Here is a 27,976-nt window from a genome sequence, read left to right as displayed (position 1 = left end):
GCACCGAGCCCGGGCGGGAGTGGCCCCGCGCAAGCGGGGAGCGGCGCTGCGCACTCCAGCCCGGCGGGCACCTCGGGGGCGGGCGCGGGGCGCAGCCTTCTGGTCCCAGCAGCTCTGACAAGCGCCCCCGGGCATCTCGGGGGCTGCGGGGCGCGGGGTGGGCGCGGACGCGGGCGCTGGGCTCGTGCGGGGCCCCGGACGTCGCGATGAACATCGTGGTGGAGTTCTTCGTGGTCACTTTTAAAGTGCTCTGGGCGTTCGTGCTGGCCGCGGCGCGCTGGCTGGTGCGGCCCAAGGAAAAGAGCGTGGCCGGCCAGGTGTGCCTCATTACGGGCGCCGGCAGCGGCCTGGGCCGCCTCTTCGCGCTCGAGTTCGCCCGGCGCCGGGCCCTGCTGGTGCTCTGGGACATCAACACTCAGAGCAACGAGGAGACGGCGGGCATGGTGCGCCACATCTACCGCGACCTGGAGGCGGCGGACGCCGCCGCGCTGCAAGGTAACTGGGACCTGCACCCGAGCATTGTTGGGTCAAGCCTCTTCCCACCCCCGCGCCCTACCCCGGAGGGCCCCGAAACCCCACTGTCACGGTCAACCCTGCTCTCGAGGAAGAGAACCCTCCCCCTCAACCCCAGCCCTGTCCTCTGCGAGTGGAATTTGTCCCCTAATAAAGGAACACGATCACCTCCGTATTAGAAGGGAGAAAGTGCGCCAAAGCCTTGTCTTAACGGAGGTCCTGTCCCTTGGAGCACGACTGTGGGGTTTCCCAAGCCCTCGGAGGCTAAGGAAGGCGAGGGAACTTGTTACCACCGGTTTGAATCCTAAAGAAATGTCTCAGTCTCGTTTGCGAATGGGAAACTAGTGTCTTTGGGAAGTTGTTCGCAGACTCTACTGATGCATGTGTATATGTTACTGCGGTCTGAACCGCTGAGACTAGGGCAGCATTGATGATTTCACTATAACTTTAGCCACGGGAAAATAATTAACATTGTTTCACCAGAGATAAGTCAGTACTTTAGTTACATACTCAGCCTGATTGAAAGGTAACCCCCTCTCTTAAGGGAAAACGCTTGAAGGATTCAAGCCCTATTGTAAAATTCATTCCATGTTTTTGATAACCTTAGGAAATCTGCATTTCTGGATATTTATTAACTAACCTGAATCTGAGATTTTTTTTTTTTTTTTTTTTAAAGCCAAAGCGGAGACCGTAACTGACCATAAGTTTGGGTCTGGGAGATTTGGTAATGGCTCTTGCTTTTTGACAATTTTTTCGTTTCCAGGGAAAACATTGAACTATATCGGGAAGATTAACTTGGGCACCACCCCTCCCCCATATGATCATTTGTCACCAAAATTATTGGCACTTGCCTTTAGGTTAGAAAATCAAAGATCAAAACTAGTACGTTTTCACCATTGGTAACAGGGTAGCAAATACAGATTTTTGTGCTCCCTGCCCAAACCTAAAAGAGAGCAGTCGTTGTTTTCCAGGGAGGGTTTTTTTTGGTTTTTAAATTGAGTTCTTATATGGTAAAATTGCATATTTACCTGTAAACTTGGTTTCTGTAAGGGTGCTTCTTTGGGGAGTTTAGCTACTCCAGTTAGACCAAACCAGTGTGAGTCCCACTCTTTTATGAGAAACTTGGTTGATTTCTTGGCTTTGGATGAATTCAGATCATTAATTACAATTTTGATTTGTGAACCTTGAGGTGAGCTCCCGTTTTGAGGGTGCACATACTAAAGAGTAAGAGCCGTTCTGGCCACTGTTCCCCCCACAAGAGGAGTGTGCAGTGCCTGTGTTTGGGGGGAGGGGGTTGTTACTCTCTGCGCTGAGATCAGTTCGTTCCAGGTGTCTTTAGCTCCGGGAAGCCCATCCCATGAGGTCTGACTTGTATTGGGCTTGTCACAATTACATGATTTTCCCCTAAGCAGAGTTATCCAGTAAATTGCTGTAATTCCCAAAGACTTTTGGGGGAGGAAGGCAGCTGTAAGTTCAGTCATTGGCAAGGCTTACGGTGTTAGAAATTTGAAGCTCACTGTAGTGATTTTTGTTTTGTGTGATCTTTGTCCTACTGATGGCCACGTGACTCATGTTTTGCACCACCCCCACCCCCGTCCCTTCTCTGTTCCATTTTTTTTTTCTTCATCTGGACTTCTGAGGACAGCTGGGAATGGTGAGGAAGAAATTCTGCCCCACTGTAACCTGCAGGTTTTTACCTACACCTGTGATGTGGGAAAGAGGGAGAATGTCTACCTGACAGCGGAGAGGGTCCGCAAGGAGGTTGGCGAGGTCTCAGTCCTGGTCAATAATGCTGGCGTGGTCTCTGGGCATCACCTTCTGGAATGTCCTGATGAGCTCATTGAGAGAACCATGATGGTCAATTGCCACGCACACTTCTGGGTAAATATAAACATCCTTGTTTTTATTACTGGGCCCTACTCAGCAAGAAGGTTGGGAAGGAGCGAGACTTCAGGACCAGCCTGAAAGCCACCTGCACTCTTTCACCACAAAGCTTACTTCCAATTCACTCTTCCCCCCGGGTGAATTACAACATATGCCGGTTACTATTAAATCGTTGTTTTCTTTTTTTTCCCCCTCCAATTCAGTATTTCTGGAGAGAGTAGAGGACTGAACATTTTGAACTAGTTTGGAAGATTGCCATAAAAATAACAAGAGGGAGCATAAAACCCTGGGTTTGTTTATTTTACTTTCTGTTGAGTTTGTAAAACTTCGGTTGTTCTTATGAATTCCTAAAGTCAGAGTTTAGGCTTCCAAATTACTGCTCAGCCACATTTTAGAAAGTGCCAGAGATTCTGAGATCAGCATTTGTGGTCCCGTGGGAGTGGTCAGGCCACCCTGGCAGTTGCTTACCATCCATTGACTGTCCCCAGGGTCTGTGACATTGTCCTGTTGGGGTATATCTCAGAACTTTCTCAGCTTAGAGGATGTGTCTCTTCGGAGAACAGAAGTCACCCTCATAGGACCACAGAGTCCCTATGTAGAGGGCAGGGGTGTTGTGAGACCTGGCAAACCAGGGACTTGCACCGTATCCGCTTCTAATCATCAGGGCTATTACATCATCTAAATAGATGAGAGGGGAGGATCTTCTGCTCTGGGGGCAAAACTAACCTCAGTTTTGCAACTGAATTTATCTTCAGTAATGGTAGGTGTGAAGTTCTCCCCTATAACTGTACACTCTTGACCCACTTTTTGCTTTTCTTCCCCCATTGTATTTCCCCTTTTCTTTTGTAAGCAGGTAGGATCCAATAAAGAAAGGGTGAGGAAATAGGTTTGTTGTTTTTCTTTTTTTTTCTCTCCCATAGGCGGCTTAGCCTTCTAACAGAACACAACAAAGAACTGTTTCTCCTAAATAGGTCACATTAAACCTCATTAATTTTTTAGCAATTGTTTTATAAAAACTTAATCTAGCTATAGAAGTACTTATTCAAATGTTGCTCCTTGAACATTAAACCATTTCTCTGCCCCTGGAAGAAGCTTATTTTAATGTTGTATTTTTAAACGTGAGCTTTATTTAATTCATTTCCAAAGCTCTAGAAATGAACATTTAAATGACATGAGCTAACTCATATCTGTGTTTTAAACGCATAAGGAGATTACCAAATACAGTTTGGAGGGCTTTGAGTGTGCTTGTGTGTGTGTGCACCGGGGGTGGAGAACTGAATTTAAGTCCTTGCTGCCATGGGGTCCACAGGAACAGGCGGCAAGTGACAAAGGGGTGGATCAGGTGAGTAAAAGCCAGCACAACAGAATAAACTTGGCAATACAGTGTATCAAGAATCTTGTGTGTTTATAATTCTAAGTAAAACAAACAGCCACCACTTGAAATAAAAGATACACATAAATTGCAAGTAGACTGTAGTTTTCATATTTAAAGCCTGGTAAGGATGAGGCTGCCAGAGAAACTGCAGCTGATTTCAGTCAGGTTGTCATCCTTAAACAGACATCCAGCCATCAGCTAGTTATGACCACAGACACCAGTTGTTTTTTTTCCAATAACCTTTGACTGAGATGATGTATGGTTTCCAAAATATGAACTTTTACCTACACAAAATACTCTGAAGTTTAACCATCTTGCCTACCTTCTCTGCATGAACATTTTGCCGAATTGTACAATTTCAAGCATAACAAGATTTTTTTTTTTTAATTTATTTTTGGCTGTGTTAGGTCTTCGTTGCTGCGAGTGGGCTTTCTCTAGCTGCGGCGAGCGGGGGGGCTACTCTCTTTGTTGCAGTGCGTGGGCTTCTTATTGTGGTTGCTTCTCGTTGCGGAGCGCGGGCTCTAGGTGCGTGGGCTTCAGTAGTTGTGGCACGTGGGCTCAGTAGTTGTGGCTCGCGGGCTCTAGAGCGCAGGCTCAGTAGTTGTGGCGCATGGGCTTAGTTGCTCCTCGGCATGTGGGATCTTCCCGGACCAGGGATCAAACCTGTGTCCCCTGCATTGGCAGGCGGATTCTTAACCACTGTGCCAACCAGGGAAGTCCCAAACATAACGAAATTTTTAAAGAAACTCCATACAATCTGCAATTAGGTACTTGTAAGAGAAAAGAAGCTTCTTTTTGCTAGACATCCTATAAAAAGAGAGCTAATTAGAGTGTATTAAGCATAGAAAATCCATTGCTTTAGCTTTGAAAATGCACATCAGTTGATATACTTCTAAGTAGAAAATTAAATCAAATTTCCAACAAAAAAAATTACTGTGGAACTGAATCTCTATACCAAGGAGGAACATACCACCTTCTCAGAGTCCTTACTTTGCTTAGAGATGTTGCTTAACGTCTCTTAACATCAATTTAGGGAGTTCTTGGAAGCTTTGACAGTAATGACGTCACTTCATATTAAAATATGGGAGGCTCCTGAATTCTCCAGCTGTTTTTCCCCTAAGCATCTAAACTTAAGAATTTATTTTCTAAATTGAGTCAAAAAATTCATTTTAGAGTTGGAATTTCTGGCTTCTTGCCAAGACTTACAGACCTTTTAAGAAGAGCTCTAGCAACCAAAATTTAAAGAAGACCTTACTATAATTTTATAGTGATTTATTTTGTGTGTTTTTGAGGGGGCGAGGTTTAAGTGGTACAAGTTACCACCTGAATTCAACTTCCCTTCCAGTATCCGCTTAGGTGAAAATGTTCATGGTGACTGTTCCAAGATGTATTGGCATGTGCTCTTTTCCTTCCAGAAAAAATAACCAGCACGTCTTTTTTACTGCATCTGGGTGGGGAAAAGAAAGTTGCCCCATACATTTTAAAGAGTGGATCAGCTGAGCAAAGACTTGTTCATCATTTGAACAGATCATCTTTAACCAGCCTTTTAAGTAGCAGTTGGTGTCTGTTTTCATAACAGAATAAACAGCGTGTTGATCCTGACCCAGAGGTTAAAGTCATAGGCAGTGAACTAGAAACCATGTGGACATTCACTGAAGAGCTATGCGGGCTCCTACTTCGAACCATAACCTCGTACCACTCCCCCGGCCTGGAGGGCCCTCTTCTCCGCTCCACATATCTTTTGAGGCCTGGCTCAAGTTCTTCATATAACCTCCATCCCCACTCCAGCCCTTTTCTGGCATTTTTGCGTATCAGAGCCGCAGGGATCCTTAGAGACCGTCTTGTGCAGCCCCTTGTTTTCTGACGAAGCTGCAGTTAAATGACTTGCCTCTTCTTTCCTTGATCTCTTGCAGTGTTTGTTGTCACCCCCATCCTTTGTGCTAGTATGTGCCTCTTTGGTGTAACTTTTGATTCGTTGTGCCCTGAGATCCCCAAGTAGTTGGCAAGCTTGTCTGTAGGCAGTTTGTTATGGACGTCTGTTTGTTTTCCCCTGCCAGGAACAGAACTCTTACTCCTAGTCGCTCAGTAAATGTTTGATAGTATAGGCTAAGCTTCTGCTATATATTAGAAGATAACCTATTCAGAGAATGCTCACATGGGTCTGGCTTCTGAAGTTTCAAAAGGTAAGCCGTATGTTGGACTAATTCAAGCTGCGTAAGATTGACGGGATCTCAAAGTGAGGCTGTCTCACGTTCGTTATTGTGTCTGTCTCCTTTTGTTTTCCTCCACAACTTTTCCATTCTCCCTGCCCTACCTGTAAGCTTGTTTTTTACTATAGTATATTGACTCTGCTCATTGGTGCGAGGCTAGCGACTTTGAGAAGGCTGGTGTTGATAGACCAATTTGAATCAGCTCCATTTGAATATACGGCAGTCATTCATGTTTGCCAGTGGCCGAGCCTCAAGGAGAGGATTCCTGCTGCAGTTCCTTCCTTGCTTCTTAACCTCGAACCTATTTGCATACACATTAGAAGCTTTTGCAGTACTTGGCGTTATTCTGCACGGCCCCCCCAGTCTGCTGTGATACTTTATCATCCAGTGTTCTCCTATCACCAGCAGCTCTCCTAGGAACCTCCTCTTGGTCACCAGTCAAGAAGTGATAGATTTGAGGTAGGTTCTAATCAGCATAATCTGTTGTGCAACATTCACAGTTAGGACAGGAACGTGAGAATGGTGTACAATACAGTGCACTTGAATTTGGCATAAATCAGAGAAACAATCCACTCAGGTTCTCTCTGTATCTGGGTGAGATGCAAAAGCTTGAAAATACCTCTCTAGTATCCTTTGAAATATGGAGAGTTGGCCTCCATATAGGAACTGCAAACCCATGTTTCCCCCAAAACATTAAATATTGCTTCATTTGTTATTTTTTAAGAGGAATCTTAAAAAAAAAAAAGAAAAGAAAAGAAATCTTTGCTTGCCATTTCTAAAAGACAAAGTTTATCTGTAGATCCTTTTTGACCAAAGAGCTGCATTTGGCATTTATACGTGAGCAGCAAATTGATCCCCGATTAACCAAAAGGGGGAAGCAAAAGCATTTAACTCCAGGCCTTTTATGTTCTGAAGAAGTTTTGCATGGTAAAGGACTAAATCTGTCAAATCGCTAGTCGGTAATTTACTTCTATTGATATGATAGTCAGACAAGATAATTGGTAGTTAATTAATAGACCACTTAACTTAAAAGGTTTCACAGTTTTAAAATACTAATTACTGAATTAGGCATTTATCTATATCCAAGTGTCTAAAGTCTATTTAGTTAAATCCATCCAGGAAAGTAAAAGCCCACCAGCTAGATCTGAGTAATGTAGCACTTAAAGACATTAGTGCTATGGTTGTACCTAATATCTCATGAATGGTCCCTAATCATTAATGTTTAAGTTCTTATGTGATTTACTGGTTTTTAATCTCAAATACTATATTCCTCTGTTCTCTGGTTAGAGAAATCTAGTTGTGGTCAAGGCTTCTTAGATTTAGAATTAAAAAAAAAAATTCTATCCTTATAAAATTATTTGGCTGATACTTCCTCCTCCAAAGCATAATATTAAGAATTCTATAGAGTATTGTTTTCCCTACTAAAAACTTGAAATTCGTGGTATATTTTCAAGTCTGTACTAGAGCTGGCTTTTGTTATTAAATGAATTCGCATGCATAAAAATCAAATGTTTGAGCTTCAGAAATAAACTTTTTGTGTCTTGAACCAAACTGTAAATTGACATAGGGTCGGCATACTTTATCTTATTAATTCTCATGGTCACAGTTAAAAACCGAGTAAAACATCTCTTTAGATAGCAACTGCTTGGATACTTGGAACTCTATACCTGTCAGGGTCATTTCATAGCCTTCTTTCCTAACGTAAAATAAGATCACATGCTCACTGAGCTTTAAGTTTCTATATTTGATATATTACATACTGGACCCAAATCTAGTGCTACTAGAAATAAACATCTATGACATGATAAACCGTCACTTTACATAACTGGTGTGAGCAGGGAACCATCCTATAAAAATCTTCCCAACACCTTTGACATATGTTGTAATCTGTGTCTGGTTATCTGAGTTGTTTAGAAAATATTGCTAAGTAACCAATGTCATATGAAAAAATAGCAGGGGCTTGCTTAATGGCCAAATCCAATGTGTGACGTGACCTTTCTACAGAACGTGAGCCTGTTGACCAGCTCTTGGAAACGCTGGTGCTCTAGCTTCCATGATAAGCCCCCTTTCTCCTGCTTCTCTTCCTGTCTTCCCAATCCTCTGAGACTCCCTACCTCCGAGGTACGATGGCTGTTTAGTATGGCATGTGCAGACCTCTTCTCATTGCGCACCTCTAGTTCAGTAATCTGTTGACTTCGGTGGCTTCAGCTGTGATTTCTAAGAGTTCCCAAGTTCATACAACTGTCTCGGCTCTTCCACGCATTCCCTGAAACCAGCAAACCTCAAAACTGAACGAATTCCTCTTCGCCCCTTCTTGAACTCCCTGTTGTGGCCAGTACCAGGCTTGGAAACATCAGCAGTGTCTTTAATTCTCCATCCCGCACACATTCATGGGTCACCAAATCCTGACTGATCTGTTGCTATCATGTACTTTGATCCCTTCCTTTCCATTCCCGCATCCTCCTTCGTGCTTCTTTCACCCCTTGCCTGGTCTCTACAGAGAATCTCTGAACTTCTCTCCCGTTTCCAGCCTTTGCTGTCCAACCCAGGGTTATCTAAGCAGACTTGAGTTTGTTATATGCCTGCTCTAAGATCATGCTGACCAGAACCTACCCCAAGCCCTGTGTGACCGCATTGTTCACAGCGTGAAGTCCAGGCTTGTGCGCATGGCAGCTTAGGCCTTCCAGCACTGCTTTCCACCTGCCTTCCAAGCTCATCACCTATTACACCCCCTGGTAGACTGTAAACACCAGACGGGCTGGACACCACGCTGGGCCTGAAGGGGCCCGGCACACCCAGCTCTTCTGCCATTTGGGTCCTGTCTTACTGGGAGACAAAAGTTGAATAGTTCAGACAAAATGTATCACTACTCCTGAGAAAGAAAAACGAATACATTCAAAATCTCTTCATGTTGACTTCATAGTGTCTTTATATATTAAGGGGGCAGTCCTTGTAGAATAGCGTCAAGTTCCTGGTTCAGGGAATGGCCCTCTCTTGTTTGATTATGTTCTGTTTATCTTGATTCCTGGAAGCAAACTTGGTATTTGTTCTTTTCTCCCTCATTATTTCTACATCCAGGGCTTTATCCAGTATCTGCCCAGGTAGAAATTAATCTATACGGCATGTCAAAGTGGAAGCATCCGTTAACCTGCGCTAAGGCTAACACTGCTGGAACAGCTTTTTCAGAAAGACTGAGTGGAGAATGCCTGGCAGAGCCCTCAGCCCCTGGATCTGATGCGTGATCGGGTCACTGCGGCCCAGAGGAGGGCTACAGACCCTGTGGTTAAATGCTTAACTGCTCACATTCTCAACTTATTCTCTTTCTTTACGTTTGTTTTTACCCTAACCATTTTTCAAATTTTTCAAGATCTATGGCAAATTCTAGTGAATTGACTTGAGTAACTTGAACATACCTGAGATGTGACAATCAGAAAACACTTTCCAAGCAGTTTAATAACCTCACTGGGGAGGTGGAATAATTTTTTTTAAAGTAGGAAACCCCTTTTTATTTAAGTTTTTTTCTTGAGTTGAGGAATATTAATAGCAGATTCATCTAAAATTTCTGTTCGAGTTCTTTCAGAAACTAAAATTAAAGCCTATTTCAATTAAGATAAGTAGGCAACTTGCCTCTGTCTAACCCCGCTGTCTGCCTGCGTGGCTGGATGCAGAGAGCACGTGTGCGGTTTGCTAGCTTGGGTTGGAGCGCTCGGGGAAGGAGGCTCCTGACCGTGGCGCAGCTACAGACACTGCATTTGGAAAAGTGCCTGTGTTAAGTCCTAATTCCCCGGGATGGTTTTGGACCCCCAAGTTGTACTACGCTGAAATTCCACTAGGGGGTGTGCTGGCAGGGTGGATTTGTATCTTATTTCCTTCTGCACACAGCCAGTAATTGTCCCAAGATAAAGGGCCTTTTGTTGTTAATATTTGGAGTATGACAAACTGATAGTCCTTAAGAAATGGGGACCTATTCCCTGCCTCAACTGAATGGGTTAAATCCAGTGTTTTGAGCCTGTAACTCTAGGAATCAGATTAAAACTGTGTGAATCTCTCTTGGTTTAATTAGTTGATTTCTTATCTCAGAAGTTACTATCGTAGTTAGCTATTCAAAGAACTAACCCCTTCTTATAGTTCTATTAACTGAGCTAAAAACTCCTTTTAGGCGGAGACCCCTTTGTAAGCATAACCAGAAAATAACTTGGAGGATGGAGTCTTTTAATTCATTCTTTGAAAATATATGGTAGACAGGTAAACCATACAGCTGGGCCCTGTAATAGGGCCGCCTTAGAGAACCTCCCTGTATTGTGACCTAACCCTGTTCAGACACCATTGTTTAGAGTAAAGGTTGTCAGAGCCTTAGGACCTAATCTCGTTTACCCTGACACACTTGGCCAGGCGCTTCCCATCACCTGGACCTCTGGGTTTACGCAGGCTTATACCATCACAGTAGTGGCAGGCATGCCTTCCAACAGAAGGATGCCAACATCTCTTACTTGCTCTTACCCAGCATGGCCCGTTCTTGACTTTCTTTTTCTTTTTTACTTTATTTGTCAATTCCCTCAAAACTCAAGTTCACACCTGTCAGGGACCATTTTCCTAAATGCTCTGAAGCTAAAATTAAGTGAACCACAGGGAAAAAAAAAAGAATATCCTCTCATAATGATGATAAAACTTTCAACACCGCAGCAAGTGCTGCTAGAATATTTAACAAGGAAGGGCAATTACTGCTGCAACCTTGAGTGCTGTCAAATGAGCCCAACTGACAAGCCACTTACAGTGAATTCACATTCGGAAACACAACGTGACTTGGTCTGTGAAACTTTCAAAGATCGTGCAAAGATGTGTGAAAGGTGACAACGGTGTTAACATCGTGAACATTGGCGTTTTGGGGGTTTGGGGAAACCACAGTGTTTCTCATTTGCTGCTTGCATAAAAATGTGAATTTCTTGCCTTTCCTTCAAATGGCTTAGTACTGGAATTTCTGAGTATTAACACGGCTCAGCTTCTTAGTGTTATTCTAAACAATGGGGCTCAAAATAACACTTCCAAATCAGTGTAACTGGGAAAATATTTGTGGTGTAACTTATGTAAGCACATGGGTATTTTGAGGACAAGTGCAACTTAAAATTCAAAGCCTGAATTTTTTTCCCACCTGCAAATTGTAATTAACATACTGCCCCCTACTGATTTCTCAAGGATTTTTTTAAATGGGGATAGTTCTACAATCTCTTGGGAAAGAGAAACATCAGGTGTAATAAATTATTTTTAAATAGTTCTGTACTAACTTTTAGTATTTTTGCATTTGCTGGACTCTTCTCCGTCAGGCAGTGTAATTTGTATTTTTAAGCGTTGATTTTCTGACCCCAGTAGAACAGAACCAAAGAAAAGGATTCGAGAAGTGGTGTTACTGGAAAGTGTCGGTTGTTTCCCAGCATCTCCCAGGATTCCGGAGGAAGGGGGCAGGCAGCTGTTAGCCCTGTGTTTGTGAGGCTGCTTCTAGTGGTCAGGTCCTGGGTTTTTGCCGGAAGTGTGGTCTGACACTACGTGGAGGGCAGGGAGGCTTGCGAGCCCCACATAGTAAGAACCAGGAATTGCAGGAACTTGAAGAAACGACATAACCAAAAATAGATAGCACTTCTAACCCAAATAGCCTATAAATATATGCTTAATTATCCTTGGGTACATTTACTCTACTTTTACATAGCACTTAAATTTTACAAAGCCCTTTCATAAACACTCTTCTCTCATTTGCTCCTCATAGCAACTCTGAATTAAGTAGAGCCATATCCCCATTTTTATGGATGAGGAAACAAACCGAGAGAGGTTATGGGCCTTGCCTAAGGTCACCACTGGGGAAGGAAGAAGCTAGGACCCAGACCCTCAGCCTAGGGCTTAGTTTAGAAGCTCTACATATACTTATCTGGGCTACATGTTCAAAGCTCCTGGTAGATTCTCCTAGGAGTCACTTATGCTTGTGCCCTGTGGTATAATGTAAGAATCCACCTTCAACTGTTGATTTTTTTTTTTTTATTAGCACGGTTAGTTTAGCAATGACTAATTAACCCTAGCTTAATATCCCCAGAAAGTTTGCTCCATAAATTATACAAACATGTAAAATTCTAAAGACCCAATACCACACGAGAATTTTATTACCAAAGCCCAATTCATGTGTTTTTCTGTCCCTTTATTGTAATTTTCCATGGTCTGTGTCTGAGGTGGTTACTTCATTGACAAGAGTGTGGTGTATCCTTGGTCACTCAGCTTCCTTCTCTTCCTAGTTTGCATGTCAGCATTGACAGGACAGACATAAAAAGTAATGAATAAAAAGGGCTCTTCTACAAAGACTGGCTGAACTAAGTTCTATAAATACTTGGAACTGAAATGGCAATAACAGTGTGGTTTTAGTTTAGGCTTTTGTTTGTTTTAAGCTTATCTCCTGGAAAATATAAAACCTTTATTCTGTTACATAATATTCTTCTGAGAGCAGAATTCCAGGTAACTCCACGAGCTTTGCTTTGGAAATGCTAATCATGGATTCTCAAAATTGTGCAGTTTTGCCAGCTGATGGTGTCCAAACTTGTGGCCCAAGTATCTGACTTTTAAAGGAGTAACTTTTTCCTAGGTAAGGTTTTCTCACAGGCTTACCAAAGCATGAAAACTTCAGAAAGGTAAATGTGGAAAATTAAAAAGGTAAATGCTGAGACTAAAAGGGTATAAATTCCGTGTCTTGAAAGCTAAGCCCTCAAAGCCTCTGTGGGTAAGGGGGAAGGATTTGAAATCTTCTAGGTCTCTTTTGAGAGCTTGTTCTAATGGGGTCAGGGGTGTCTTAGTCCATTTGGGCAGCTCTAGCAGAATACCATGGACCGAGTGGCTTATAAACTACAGGCATTTATTGCTCACAATTCTGGAGGCTGAAAGTCGAAGGTCAAGGCTCCGGGAGATGTGGTGTCTGGTGAGGACCCACTCCCTGGTTCGTAGACAGCCGTCTTTGCTGTAACCTCACACGGTGGAAGGGGGTGAGGGATCTCTCTTGGGTCTCTTTTATAAGGGCACTTATCCCATTCATGAGGGCTCCACCCTCCTGACCTAACAGCATCACATTGGGCATTAGGTTTCAACATGAATTTTGGAGGGACACAAACATTCAAACCACAGCAGAGGGGCTTGCTAGTGCTAAAAATGGATCCAAGGCAAATATACATACAGTCAGTCTGTAAACTCCCATAGTTGTCCATACAAAGCTCCCAGGGATCTTGACCTCAATTTGAACTGGCATTTGTCTGATAAACATTACTGGGGAAAGGATGTGGGGAATGGAGAATGGGGCCTCTCAACCCCTAATAAATACTCTGGTTCAGAGAACACAGGTAGGATAGAGGGCAGAGAAATTAGTCTGCCTTTATTTGCTGAATTTCTAGGAGAAATTGATCTGAAGCCACTTGAGGTTTAGAGTAGACGTTACCTGGCTCAGGCTACAACCTTATGCTCAGCTTGTGGCCCAGAACGGCAGCAATAGCATCACCCCATCAGGCTGCATGTTAGAAAAGCAAACTCTCAGGCCCTCTCCTCTCCCAGACCTACTGGATCAGAGTCTGCATTTGATTCAGATCCCAGGTAATTCTTGTGCACATCAAAGTTTGAGGAGGAATGGCTCTTGAGCACGTATTTCCCTTCCCACTTTCTCAATATTCTCTGCTTTTTTTTTTTTTTTTTTTTTTTTAATTCACTGAGCTAATTAGCCCTTTAAGAATTTTGTAGACTAGGAAAATACTAGACCATGCACTCTAGGGTCCGCCTTGTCTAGGTGTTGTTTTTGTTTTTTTATTTGGGCTCCAGGCCTTTGTTAAAGGAGGAGCCCAGGTGCTCTCTTGCTCACTATTCCCCTTGGTTGCTGTGCCCAGGATGGAGTTTCCAAAGCCATAAACATCATGGTACAGAGTCAAGGCTGTGCATTGAAGAGATATGTTCTTCCTGCCCAGGACCAAACAGCTGTCTGGAAATAAGTTGCAGGAGGGCAGAGACCTTGCCTCTTGTGCACCCTGCTTCTCTGCTCCTAGCCCCTGCAGATTGTCAGCATTATCTCCCTTCAGTGGTATTTCTGAATTTAGTGGTAGAGTGGTGGTTTGAAGGTATTGGCATGTAAACTACAGTGGGCTTTTGAGCCCATATTTAAGTTGTGAAATTTTTTTAAGCCTAGAATGTCTTGCAAAGCTAGAAAATGTCATTACAATATGAGACTTAGAGCTTAGAAAAAATCATCACGGGACTATCTGGAACTTGATTTGCTAATGTTCACGTTCCTTCTAAAGAGTGGTTCTCATGGGGCTCTTTTCCCCTCAGGGGCATCTGGCCACATCTGAAGACATTTCCCCTTGTCAGAACTGGTGGGGTTGTTACTGGCATCTAGTGGGTAGAGACCGGGGACGCTGCTAAACACCGTACAACGCACAGGACAGTCCCCACAATGTGAAATTACCCAGCACAAAATGTCCATGGGGCTGAGGCTGAGATGCTGTCTTCTAGAACACTGGCTCTCAAACGTGGCTGCATAGCCGAGTCACCTGGGGAGTGTTGCCTTCCGGGGCCAGATTCCCTCCCGGGTGTAACTGGGCCTCAGAGGGGGGGTGCCTGGGCCTCAGAAGGAACACCTCCCCAGGATAATTCCAACGTGTAGCATAATTTGAGAACTGGTTTCTAGAAAAGGTGGCTTTTTACAATCCTTAAGTGTCTTTAAGAGGTTTGCGAAGTTTTTGTTTGTTTGTTTTGGTTTTTTAACAGTGCCTAGCACAATACAGGTACCTCACAGACCCCCTTACACAGTGAGTAAGTTCTAAGTTGTTATAGTGCATGCCTAAGAATAAAGTGAGTTTTCGGGAGTAACCTCTTGATTTTATGTATCTGGAGTTTAGGTAAAGATTTAATTTTCTATAAAGCCTCCACAGTAAGCACACTGGAAAGCAGAGAAGAATTTGAACTCTTTGCACATATGAAATACGAAGGGTGGCGGAAAGGGATCACGGGGGCCTTGCTGGGCTGTGGCATTTGGGTTGGGGCGGGCTGGGTCCTGCCACTTCAGATGGCCTAAGCAGTGGCTGAGCTCACATGCACGTGGTTATGCCTCATGGAAGTAGTCGCCAGGCACCAGAGCAGAACCGAAGCCTCTGCCCTGTGGAAGGTCTGTTTTTATTACAGTTTCGGCGATGCGATTTGAGTTTGGGGCAAAGCAGAGGGATTAATGACAACCTGTTGTTTAGCAGACTATTTGGCTGCAATTTTGTGGGCTATTTTCACTATTCTGTAAAGAGTTACTAAATCGGGTCAGGGGCTTGGGGAACACTCCTTTGATCATCTAGGACTCAGCCAGGGGGAGGGTCAGGGAAAGCAGCCTTTCAGAACCAGTGTGCAGCATTCATCGTTCCTTTTAAAACATTGAGCTTCCATGGACTCAAGTAAAAGACAGAAAAACGATGATTGTAGTTTTTTTTAATATGTAAGAGGCATGGATTCGCATTACATTATTTTAAAAGGTACAGCCATGACGACATATAAATGTTTAATGAATAGATATTTTTACTGCTCACCAGATGCTGGCAACTGCACTAATGGAGTTGATACCTTATTGAGTCATTTACGAAAGTCTTAGGCAACTAATACCTCTGTGTTACGACTTGTGTATTGAACGTGTGGTAAGAATCAAAGAACGAATTATTGGATATAAGCCGTCGTAACATTTTTGAGCTAAGAAACCTTGGAGATCTCCTTTTTGTCTCACAAATGAGTTAAGCCAAGAGAGATCAAGTAACAAGGAAGGTTAAGTGATTGACAGTCAGGGCCATGTGGTTTCTGGACTCTAAAGGCCAGTGTACTTTCCAGACAGATTGAGTTTTAAGTCCCCTCCTTTCTGGTATTTCTGCACAGGGAACTCCGAAGTGTCAGGGAACGTTGATATCTGAGTTGCTGCCTTGGGGTAGATTCATCCCATGTTTTAATAGTGGGAAGGCAAGTTAATGAAGCATTTATTTTTGCTAAATAACGACTGGTGTCATCATCTAGGTGTTCATTTGAAAAGCCTCGCTCTTTTATTAGCTTCTTGGTTGCAAGGCAACTGTATACTCGTGCATGTGTGTTAAGTATTAACTGCTGATGCCTCTAAATGTTAAACCAATCCCTGTGGCCTCAAAATAATAACAAAAAGGAGAGTAGATGTAACATTGATATGAATTCATGTTTATGACGTATTCTTCTCTGTAGCTAAAGAGAGAACATTTTGTGTCAAGCAGGTAGAGATTTTGATGAACATTTTGTTAAGTCTGAGAGTCGTTCCAGGTTTCAGTATCTTGGGGCTCTATTGCACAATTTGTCTGGAGACCTTTCTTGTCTCTACAAACACACCCAAATAGGAAACAAACAAACAAAAAAAAGCCATCATCGAATTACATAAATTTCAGAATTTGTGCTGTCAACTGCAACTAAAGTATTTAAAGTCAGTATATTGCTAGCAAATACAGATTTGGGTTTTACTTCCTAGTTGAAGACAGTTTTGTAATGAAAAATTTCAAGTTACACTTTCTGTGGTCAAAGTGAAGTTTCTAGAGTTTGGTGCTCAGTACGTTGATTAAGCAGATACCTGTAAATCTACTGGATTAAGAATACTTAGCCATGGGTTCCTTTCCCAGATTAGCTTGGGAGTATGTCACCCTTTTTTTAATCTTTGAGCACACTAATGATTTACCCTATTAAATAGCCTTTTAAACCCAGTTCCCTGTATTTTCAGCACCTTCAATAGTTTGTACTCTTGAATCATCGTTTTCCAGGAGAAGTGACTGAATTTTCATAGAAGAGTGCCACCAGATGTCATTTTAGCCTTGTAAATAAGCAGTATGTTCCTCTGTGATTCCGATAAAGATAAGTTACTCTCACAGCGGCAGGCGGAAACAGCAAAACACCAAGGAGAGTCGCTGAACCATTTGGAGGGGTACCATAGGAATGTCTAGTTAAACGTTCTTTGTTCAATGGAGTCTTGATTGTATTTTTTCCAGATCATATATATTGCTGCTATTTGGAGATTCTGAAAATCCTTAAATACATCAGAAAACTGTACTGTATATGTGCTCATGGTGTTAAGCCTTTTCCCATTGTAATATGATTTTTGGTCCCCTTTAGAAATGAAAGTTTTCTGTTTCTTGGACATTCAAATGAGAGAAACACTTCAAAATGATTCTTTTAAAAAGATGCCTTTTCTTGAACTGACCATAGGACAGTCATGCAAATGCACAAAAATAGAGTTTGAGGCCTTTTCCTAATGGTGAGAAATTAGCTTTGCTTTTCCCTTAGTATCCATTAACCTTGAATAGCTTGCAAATATGGAAAACATTCTGAGTGTTTTACCTATACCTTTAAAATGTCATCAATCTTGAAATTTCAAAAGTCGGTCTTTGCCGGATACCACATTTCTTCACGTTCCCTTTTGTTTAACTTCAGGTTAATTTGTCCTGACGGTGCAGCTGCAGGCTCTGCGTTGCCGTCTGTCATTAAGAGCACCAGGAATGATCTGGAGGGTTGGAACCGTTGAGAGTTAATTTGGCGTAAACCTAACATGCAAAGATTCCTCAAGATACGGCATGTCATGTCTTTGTCCAGTCACACTTCTGTTTAAGAAGTTCTTGTTTATATTATAAATATGACCTTTACAGTTATCTTTCAAAGTTCCCAGTGCTTTGAAGAGGGACCCCGAGGAGCTATGGAGATATTAAACTTGTGAAGCATGTTTCATAGGAATGTCAGTGTCTGTTTGAATATCCTCTTCCTTCTTCCCTTCCTTCCTTCCTTCCTTCCTTCCTTCCTTCCTTCCTTCTTCTTAATTTTTAGTCACTTAGCAACCCTGTCAGCTTGGCAGCTTATGGAATTGGAGTCTTGTGATAAAATTAATCACAGGTAATCAAAGGTCTATCATCACACTTTTTAGCCAGGATCCATTACTGAAGGAGTTTTCTCTTTTGCAGATAAAATAATCCCTGGGTCCCTTCCGGTTCTAAATTGTCTCACTGGACATACAAATCGGTTGCTGACTCTGAGACCGCCCCCCCCCCAACCCCAGGTCAGGAGTCAACCACATTTTCCTGATGACGATCTAGATGTCCTCCCCTGTGTCTCAGACATTTGAATAAGAGGACAGCTCAGAGTGCGGTTCTCTTGACTTAGACTAAACATCTAGCTAACCTTGCCACCCACTGTTGGGGCCAGCTAACTCTGGTGACTGATCAAATGTACTTCCTTTAGCGACCCCTTTACTAGCTGGTAACTCCCGATCTGGATAATTCGTCCTTACAGTAAGAGAACACAGTGGTCCCGGTGTTCGGCGGAGTTGCCCCTCAGATTCACTGCCGGCAGCACGTGCGTTAATTTACACTCAAGCCGTTTGGGCGTGTGCCGCAGATTTGCTCGTTATGTTCTTCTAACGAGTCTGAGACAAAGATCACGAACCTGAGCTTGAACTGACTGGTGTCATGGCAACTAGCACTTCACCTCTTGCCGGTCCCCATTTCATACGTGCTACAATATTTGTGCACATTAATAATTCATCACAAAGTGCCAGATTTCTTTGTGCTGTCAAACTGCGTCAAGGACAGATTGTGCTGTGCTATCTCAGATGTCACCCACCAGACTGTTGAGGGCAAGAGTAATTAGAAAAGAAAACTCGTCGGGTTACTCGGGAAAGTTCCTGAGAACGTGATGCTTTCTCACCACCCATTTACAGCACTTTTCTCACAACGTAAGGACTAGACTTCGTGTTGATCAAAGTTTATTTGGTAATGTGCCCCAGACACAAGGCAGGGGTTTGGTTGTGGAAAGAAGGCCCGGGCGGTAATTGCTCGCCTCCATTCAGGCAGCAAAGGAAATGATTAACAGCCTCAGTGCTCAGTCACGTGGATCAGCCTCCAGCCTGAGCCCTGCAGACTCGGGTTTAAAAGGAAACCTGAGCGTCCCTGGTATGAACGCTCTTCCCCCAGGCTTGCCTTCGGCCGGCATCCAGTAGGAGCTGAGCGGTGGCCACCAGCTTTGGAAGACAACCAGTCTGGGTCCCAAGGCTGCCCGGCCCTTGGATGGCTTACCTCCCCCCCCAGTTTCCTCAGCACCTTGTTTGGTGTTTCCGACATTGCTAGTAGTTGTAATAACTGTAGTATTAGACGTGTTAAGTGGTGAGCCTTTCTAAATAAAGAGCATAGACCTTTGTCTTGGAATGTAGAAAGCACAGTGGCACACTGGATTTTGTTTCTACAGTAGCCAAATCTGTCCCGGATGAGGCAGGGGAGGCACAGATTTTATAAAAAAGCTTGACCTGCCGCAGCCCTTTTTTAAAAAATCAACCCCTCCCTCTTAAAAGAAAGCTTCATACGAAAAGAGACAAACCTGTGCCACACTTTACTAGCAGCTTAAAGTGAAGCCTATTTCCCTAAAAAATATGTTTACAACCGACAGTTGGAAAAGACTTTAGCCACATAGCTATATTTGGATTCTTTTGTTTCTCTCTTTCTTTTTTCTTATTTCCTTTAAGTGCAAAACCAGTAGCTTAAATGTCCCTCCGAACTACTTTGGTGGGGGGGTGAGGGGAAGGAAGTGGGCCCAAATCACAGTTTTTAGAATATGTAGCTATAGTACCCTGCTTTTGTAAAGGATAAACTAAAACTGTTGTATATTTCATGTACTGATGTAACACAGTTAGATGCTGGTGAGGATAACTTCTGCTTAGAGACGGGAATGAGACCTGCCCCCATGTTACCTGTCATCGCTTGGCCAGATCATAATACAAGACCTGCATGTAGTAGGTGTTCAGGAAATACTTGTTGAATGCATAAGCTAATTCTGCCAGGTCAGGAGGGGACATGAATCCGTTTCAGAACTTTGCAAGAAATTAAACTTAAAAACAGTGAGGAGGGACATCCCTGGCGGTCCTGTGGTTGAGACTTTGCCTTCCAATGCAGGGGGTGCAGGTTCGATCCCTGGTCCGGGAGCTAAGATCCCACGTGCCTTGCAGCCAAAAGACCAAAACATAAAACAGAAGCAATATTGTAACAAATTCAATAAAGACTTAAAAAAATAAAATCAAAACAGGAATTTGGTAATCTCCTATCACCTACCTTCATGTGTGCTGGGGATCTGGATTAGTCATTTAACACCTGCAGGCACCAACATGGAACACGAACATGGAGAAGTCATTAGAGCCAGCCCACTGGGTGTCTGGGTTTCTAGTCAGGGCTGGCCACCGGGTAGAGTTAGTGTGGAAACAGGCTGGGAACGAGCACGGCCAGCGATTCGGATTTGTCAGGTAACCAAGTAGAAAATTCCTACTGGTATTCTGTACTGTGTGTAATTTCTTAGGATGTACTCTTGAGTCGTCCTACTTACTTAACTTAAAAATAAGACCTTCATACTAAATCTATCCCTCTCTTTCAAGACTAGGCAAACTTTTAAAACTTAGAAGTGGTCTCGATAATGTCAAGACTAAATTTTATACTTTTTAGCTAATTGAGGAACAATTAATTATAATCAGATATGTAAAAGAAGACTTATAGGCATGATTACTTAAGGATGTGTTTTGTAGTTTAGATTGGAATAGATAAGCTTCCTTGTGATGTTACTTTATTGTAATTCTGTCCCTATATATAAGCTATAAAGCCTGAAGTTTCCAGGTGCTGTAGACTGAAAGGACAAAACAAAACAAAGCACCACAGAACATAATTATATGTTACAGTGAATGATACTGATTATATGTCTTAAAGAAATATGGACAAAGTCAAGGTGAATAGAATAATATTAGATAAAGGCTTAATACGGTAACTACCTGTGATAGAGAATTATTGAGAGACTTTGGTGCCATAATTAACTTAAAGCACTTTGAAAAGCATGAGAGGCTATGTAAATATGTGATGAATATTACACTTTGAATTATATAGGAGGGCATCGGGGTAGATTGTCAGAGAAGAGTTGAGTTCATGGGTAAAACCTTACAGGTGAGAATAAGCGTGACACAGGTAACAGCAGTGAGGAGGCCCAGACACATGGATGTAAGTGGGGACCAGGGGGTTATGTGATGATCAGGAATCAGACTGGGGAAGACCTTGGGGTATTTCACAAAGATTCATCTGGCAACTGAATGCATCATGGATTGGGAGATGGAAAAATTTCAAAATTAATGGAATGACTGTTTGATCTTGAATGTGCAGAAGCTATCAAAACAAATAAGATCTGTATGCAAAAATTCAGTGATCTCTTAGCTGGGAAATACTCTTGAGAAGGGAATGCAACTCTCCTTTAAGTCCACTGGTTAGTGTTTGGGTTTTTTTAACTTCATAAATCATGGGAAGCTGTGTTGGCAGTGGGATATAACTCAGCAGTGGACAGATTGCTCTTTGCTGCTTTCTTTTAAGAAGCAGGTTATAAAACTGTTGGGAGCCTGGTGGAGTAGTTAATAGATCATCTTAAGCAATTTGAAGTAATTAAAAAAAAAAAAAATACAGCCTTGCGTCTGGAAGGCAAGAAAGCTAGAGAGAAAAGAGAAGTTCAGTGAATGAGAAATCGATGCCGCCTTTTGGGTCCACTGCCCTGGAGCTTCTGCCACGTGCTCTGCCCCCTGAGTGGCCAGTCACCTGCCTCCGTGGGGAAGTCACCCCCCCAGTAAACCCCACAGTGGAGTGTGGTCATTCAAATGCTATAAATTGTCACAGCAGAGTTAGTGTTAGGACACATTTTTCATGAAAATGATTTGTACTTTACCCTCCTTTTTTACACCTAAAATACTCTACCTCCTGTGAGCATACTTTGATAATACAGCTTGGATGCTGGAAGATGCTGCTGGAATATCTCTTCATTCATGGGTCTGTTGCTGTGTAGACACAGCCATGAGGTAAACGTTACACGAGGCTTCTATTCGTGGGTAAGCGGGAGGTCCCTCACAGACCATGAGATGTTGCACTGAAGTGTCAGGAGCATGAAGAGATCTCTGACCTGGGAGTAGTTTAGATTAGCAGATAACTAGCACTTGAAAGGTGATAAAGAGCCTTCTCCTAATGGCTTTCTTTTCATCTCTGGACATTGTCCCCGAAAGCTCTTGTGTTACAGTCTTGTTGGTCACGGCTTATAACAGGCCTGCCATGCCAATGATACGGTGCTAAGTGAACCAGACGCCTAAAGGATCTTCTCGTTTTGATAAATGTAAAATATTTTCAAACAGATTGGGGAAGTGTAACATTATGTGGGTAAAACTTTGTTTCGTGATCTTGGGTTTGTGGGGTTTTTGTTTGTTTTTTGTTGTTGTTGTTTTTTAGATGAAACCCATAATGTCAGTTCTAAAGCTTGAATCTTCCTTTTCTTTCAGACCACTAAGGCTTTTCTTCCTACCATGCTGGAGATTAATCATGGTCATATTGTGACAGTTGCAAGTTCCTTGGGATTGTTCAGTACTGCTGGAGTTGAGGTTTGTCATTATAAAGCATTTCCTTCTTTCAGTCGGTTTATCTCGTGAGGAATACACCAAAGTCCTAGGAAGGGTACCTGCTGCCCACATATTCCTGAAAGGCCATGAAAGCACGCTACCTGTGTGCTGCTTGTGGAATGCTCCCCAGCAACCCATGTGGCTCTACGTCTTCTGCCATAAAGTCACTTATACTAGTTTGACAAAGCAGCAGCAGCAGCAGAAGTAGGTGGGCCCGTCCTCAGTATGGCCCCATTTTCATTAGCAGTTTTGCTTGACAATAGTGGGAAGGCACAGGGTCAGGATGAAACTGGAGGGCAGTGGCAGTGCCACAGGGAACAGATAAATGAGGCCAAAGGTTGACATTCTGTTTTGGTCAACTTGCCAAAAGCGAGCTATCTTGTGTTAGCTCATCAGATGAGAGGGTTAGGGCTGATGTGAGGTGTCTGCATCGTAAGTCTGTAGAACTGGGCTTAATCAGACCCTGTCCTTCACCGAATTCCAGTTACAAAGCGTGTATATGTATGTTGCTCTGTGCTGTTTGTCCCATGGGTGCCTGTAGCGGAAAATTGAAAACATCATCCCATGCAAATATGCAAAAGGATGCAGAAGAGATGGCTTCTACATTCTACATTTCAACTCCTAATTTTAAAGTTGGGTAATGGAGAAGAACTTTCTTTCTCTACCGTGAGTCCTTACGTTAAGTTCTAGTTTAACTTTACGAGGCAGAGTTATCATTTCCATTTTCACTTGGCCCTAAAAAGAAAATTGGATCATAACAGCTTATAACCCCAGCTAAACTCGCCTTTGTTCTCCTAGCATTAATTTAAACAAACTGGTTTTTCAGTCTCCTTTACTGAACAAGAGACCATTTGTAAATTTTCCAGACACTTCAAAGTGAGCCTCTTTCCATTTTTAACTCCAGCTTGTTAGCTTTCATAGAGTCCTTTGTGGTAACTTCCCCAAAGTAATCTGATACTTCGTTGATGTGGTAAAAAGTGTTCATCTGTTTCTGCTGTTACTTTGAAAATACTATTTCTGCACCAAACCACATCAGATATCTGTCTTTTAAAATGCTCTCCTTTTCTTTGCTTAGTCACCTGTAACCTTTTATATCAAACATGTAACCGGAGTAACGGGACCAGGGCAGCTTGGGATTGGTCAGGGATGTGAACATGTACTGAGTATTTCTCCTCTTTCCCCTCTGCCTCAGGATTACTGCGCCAGTAAATTTGGAGTCGTGGGTTTTCATGAATCCCTGAGCCATGAGTTAAAGGCTGCGGAGAAGGATGGAATTAAAACCACGCTGGTTTGCCCTTACCTTGTAGACACTGGCATGTTCAGGGGCTGCCGAATCAGGTCAGTAAGGACCCACCTTCATACTGACAAGAAGCGGTTCTAACAAATCATCTTTCCATCTTGGGAGAATATGTGGAATCAATCAGATCTCCAGCCATAATCCACCTTGCACTTCACTATCTGTCATTTGGCAGTTCACTTGTAGCTTTCGTTGGTCAAGGTTTTTAACGTTGAGGCGTGTATGATTGGCGAGCAAGGACTGGTATTAGCTCGCGGAAAGTGGCCTGTGCGCATCAGTAGGAAACGGCTTCTCTGCGCCTTCAAGGAGCAAATACTCAGGATTTTCCTTAGAAGCTACTTCTTTAGGAGTGATTTCCTTTCTTTAATATTAATGTTAGTGCATAAATGCGACTTTGGTTTGGATGCGAAACAATGTCACTGCCATAGAAGAGGGTGGTCTTTCTTCCAAAAAGACCCTTGAATGAGACACCCCAGGTTTGGGAACTTCCTTTTCGCAGAGAGTGTATGTAGCTAGATTCACTCTGACAGAATGAGAAGAAATGTTGAGATTTTCTAAAAATGAAATGAAATACCACCACACTTTGGAAGGAGGAGGCACGTGGGAATAGCCATGTCAAGTCACATCTGACTTGAGCTAAGCGGGGTAAACAAAGCCGTGACTCATCAAGAGGACACTTGTTAAGACATGCTGACTGTGAGATCTTTGCCTGGACGAATTTGACAGGCAAAGCAAGAGAACCAAATGAGTTCCCCATGGGTCAGGGCTGATCTTGACACATCCTGAACCTGGCCACGATGTGAATAGGTGGAGGTGACTTGAGTCATTTCCATCTCAGGCTGACCCCAAGTCTGGACCAGGAGCGGACTCAGCCCTGCCTCTTTTCCCGTGTGTGGGCGGGGGGGGGGTGGGGGTGTGTTGGTTTGCTTTTTGCCTCTTACGAACTTAGGAACCGGTTGCTGCCAGTCTGAGGAGCGCTGTTTCCTGTTTAGCATCACAGCAGGTGTCCAGAGCTGTGGGGGGAACGATGAGAAGTAAAAAGAATAAATTATATTAAGTTATTTCAGTGGGTGCCTGGATGAATTCAGCTGAAGGTAGGATGTCTCTGTGCACTTCATTTCAGAGACCCCCGGAGAAAATGCCACGGCTTTCCCTCTCCAGGCACCCGGGAAAGCACACAGCTGACTTACATTTCACTCAGAAAGGTTATGTTGGTGTTTACACACCATCATTTGAACTACACTTAATACTTAAAAGTTTGGCATCTTGTTTGGGTTTAGTGTCTGTTATGCCAGACACCCTCTCCTTTTTCAATTGAAAGAAAAAAAAAAAAAAGTAATTTGAAATACATTTCAAGGCATTTTGAAAACACGACTTTCTCACTTTACAGAAAAGCAGACCAATTCTGCTTTTTTTTTTAACTTGTTTTCCAGACTGTGCAAATAAAATGTGTTCATAGCAGGAAAATTTAGAAAATACAGAAAAAGCACAACGAAGTAAACAAAATGAATTCCAAATCCCGTTGCTCAGATAATGTCATCCTTCATGTTTTGATGTGTATTTCCAGTCTTCCCTATTTTGTGTTAATTCTTCATTTCGTCTTTTGAATGTGTAACTCTCAGGAAAGAAATTGAGCCTTTCCTGCCCCCTCTGAAGCCCGATTACTGCGTGAAGCAGGCTATGAAGGCCATCCTCACCGACCAGCCCATGATCTGCACCCCCCGCCTCATGTACATCGTGACTTTCATGAAGAGGTAAGTGTGAGGGGGCTCCCTCCTCGGCAGGTCTTCCCCTGTCCGCCCCGTAACGTAAGGAACACGCCACGCCTCACGGTGGCTAACTGTGACGTTTCCTTTTCAGCATCCTCCCTTTCGAAGCAGTTGTGTGTATGTATCGGTTCCTAGGAGCGGACAAGTGTATGTACCCCTTTATCGCTCAGAGAAAACAAGCCACAAACAATAACGAAGCAAAAAAACGGAATCTAAGGATCTTTTTTGTATGGAATATCATTTCTACCAGAAGACGATCAAGATATCTCACTCCGACCCACATCAGCATGACTGATACTCTCTGGATTCTAAATCCGCATTGACTTTTTTTTTTTTTCAAATCAACTTTTTAAAAAAATAAAGTGTAAATTAACCGACTAGAGTGCTTGGAAAATGTGATCAGCGTAAGTGAGCTTAAGTTGTTGCCGATGGGGTCCTTTTCAGGCAGAACCCTAAAACCAGTCTTATCTTTTAGACAAGCGCTGTGTGATGTCTCCAGGCTACCATTATTTTTTCTGAATGAGCAGGAAGTCTCGAGATGATAGCGACAGTGTGTTTCATGTGTGTGGTTTTTCTTAATTCCCATAGAGTTTATTAATTCTTGTAATTAATCTCTAGCCAATTGACACCCTTGCAACTTCAAGGACTGATAGTGCTATATTTTCTCATGTTTTCGAAGTTTCAGTTTTGCAAAGCCTGTGTGGCTCTTTCATTGTGTTTGTATGTACAGCTCTTTTAAAATGGCATTTTGAAATGTCTATCAATTGGAAGTAGATGATGATGTCTGATTGTTACAGTGAAGGTGATCAGGTCTCTTTGTTAAAGTCATAACGACTACAGTGTTGGTCGAATTTTAAAATGAGCCTCTGAGATCTTTCCTTGAGTATCTCTTCCCCTGGAGACCTATTTATCCAGAAAAAGATCATACATTTTCTACCTATGAATTTTGCTGCATACAGAAAGTGCCCTTTCCTCAGGAAGTTGCTGTGTTTCATTTCTTTGGATGGACTTTGATCTAGAATACATAGCAGCTCTGCAAAGAAAGTTTCTAAAAATGGGAACTTCTGCATTTAAAAATGTCCCCATTTTTGTGCCAACTATGATTAGCAAGGGGGAGAAAATCTTATACTATGGAGTACATATGGAAGGGTGTAAAGATTCTTTTGAAAGTTTTATTCACATTGTAGAACAGCAAATGACATTTTTACAGTATTTTTTTGTAAAGCAAACTATTTTGTGCCTTGAATTTGGTAAATGTGTATTAGTGAAACGTTGTAAAAGTGAACTTCTACCTCTGTATCTAAATGTATACCATCCACTTGTAAATTACTATAAACTATTATGTGATTGCTTTTTTTTTTTTTAGAACGTCCTGTTTAAATAGTGACCAATGTTTTAGGCTATTAAAATAAGCCATCTTTTACTAATTAATTGGGAAATTTTATAAAGGACTGATTAAATTTAAAGAAAACTTACATACAAATGACTGTGTGATTATTAGTTATCAGCAGTGTCGCAGGGACATTGTGTTCTTTTTTCTCTCCGTGCCATATCACACCTTAAAGAGAAATGTTTGAACGGGATAGTGTTCAGGAACAGACATTGATAGCTTTGGGTGCCCTACACTCAGATTTCCAATGTTACCATCTTCTTAGATTAGAGACTTTATCAGGAGCTTGTCGGTAGTGAAAGTGGGAGGATAGAAAGAATCCCATTACCTGTGTGTTGCCTGGCTGCACCCCAGCTCAAATCTGCACTGTATCCACATATAGGAAGGATAGTGCTGGCTCACTGCTAGGGTCCCCCACACTGGTCTTAAGGAACAGCTTCATTCTGTGTTTGTTTGAATTTCTTTTTATAAATGACAACTAAACCTGAAGCCATTATAACACTTGAGGCACTGGCCGCCTCTTATTTTCCATTTTGGATTTTAAGAACAGTTGACCCTTGAACAACACGGGGGTTAGAGCCCCAGCTTCCGTGTAGTCAAAAATCCATGTGTAACTTATAGTCAGCCCTCCGTATCCTTGGTTCCTCCTTAACCGCAATTCCCCATCTGCTGATTCAACCAACCTTGGATTGTGTAGTACTGTAGTATTTACTACTGAAAAAAATTCATGTATACGTGGACCTGTGCATTTCAAACCTGTGCTGTTAAAGGGTCCACTGTACTTTGAAGTAACCTCATAACAATGTGGGGTGGAGACTTATTTTCAGGGGTTCTCTGGGTCTGCCCGTCAGTAAACCCCTAGCGCCCTCCAACCATCCTACAGAGATCTGTTCTACTTTAACAACCCACTTAACAATCTTAAGACTAAGGAAAGTCTTCTTTACATTTAATTTTATTCTCATGTGTTATAACTTAAACCTATTTGTATTCTTGTTTGTTACTGCCCTTATAAGGTTGTCCATCTCTAAATTCAATAAACCAAATTCATT

The 27,976-nt window shown here is 42.6% G+C and overlaps 1 protein-coding gene across 1 annotated transcript; it reads left to right on the top strand.

Annotated features, from left to right (window-relative positions):
* Positions 1-101: 101 nt before the first annotated feature.
* On the top strand, positions 102-27,016 carry RDH10 (retinol dehydrogenase 10). The gene is made up of 6 exons (XM_036830170.1): positions 102-495; positions 2,159-2,394; positions 22,355-22,453; positions 23,664-23,809; positions 25,391-25,522; positions 25,629-27,016. Exons 1-6 carry the CDS (start codon positions 207-209, stop codon positions 25,858-25,860), a joined length of 1,134 nt encoding a protein of 377 aa, XP_036686065.1. The 5' UTR covers positions 102-206; the 3' UTR covers positions 25,861-27,016.
* The last annotated feature ends 960 nt before the right edge of the window (positions 27,017-27,976 follow it).

The sequence above is a fragment of the Balaenoptera musculus genome, chromosome 17 (genome assembly GCF_009873245.2).
Source record: "Balaenoptera musculus isolate JJ_BM4_2016_0621 chromosome 17, mBalMus1.pri.v3, whole genome shotgun sequence".
Taxonomy (NCBI): domain Eukaryota; kingdom Metazoa; phylum Chordata; class Mammalia; order Artiodactyla; family Balaenopteridae; genus Balaenoptera; species Balaenoptera musculus.
This window is presented reverse-complemented; position numbering and strand designations above follow the sequence as displayed.

Excerpts from the sequence above, each read along its gene's own strand:
- RDH10 (XM_036830170.1), top strand. The coding sequence starts at position 207 with ATGAACATCGTGGTGGAGTTCTTCGTGGTCACTTTTAAAGTGCTCTGG. Across the intron at positions 496-2,158 it reads GGACGCCGCCGCGCTGCAAG|CTGGGAATGGTGAGGAAGAA; the intron begins GTAACTGGGACC and ends TTCTGAGGACAG. Across the intron at positions 23,810-25,390 it reads TTCAGGGGCTGCCGAATCAG|GAAAGAAATTGAGCCTTTCC; the intron begins GTCAGTAAGGAC and ends TGTAACTCTCAG.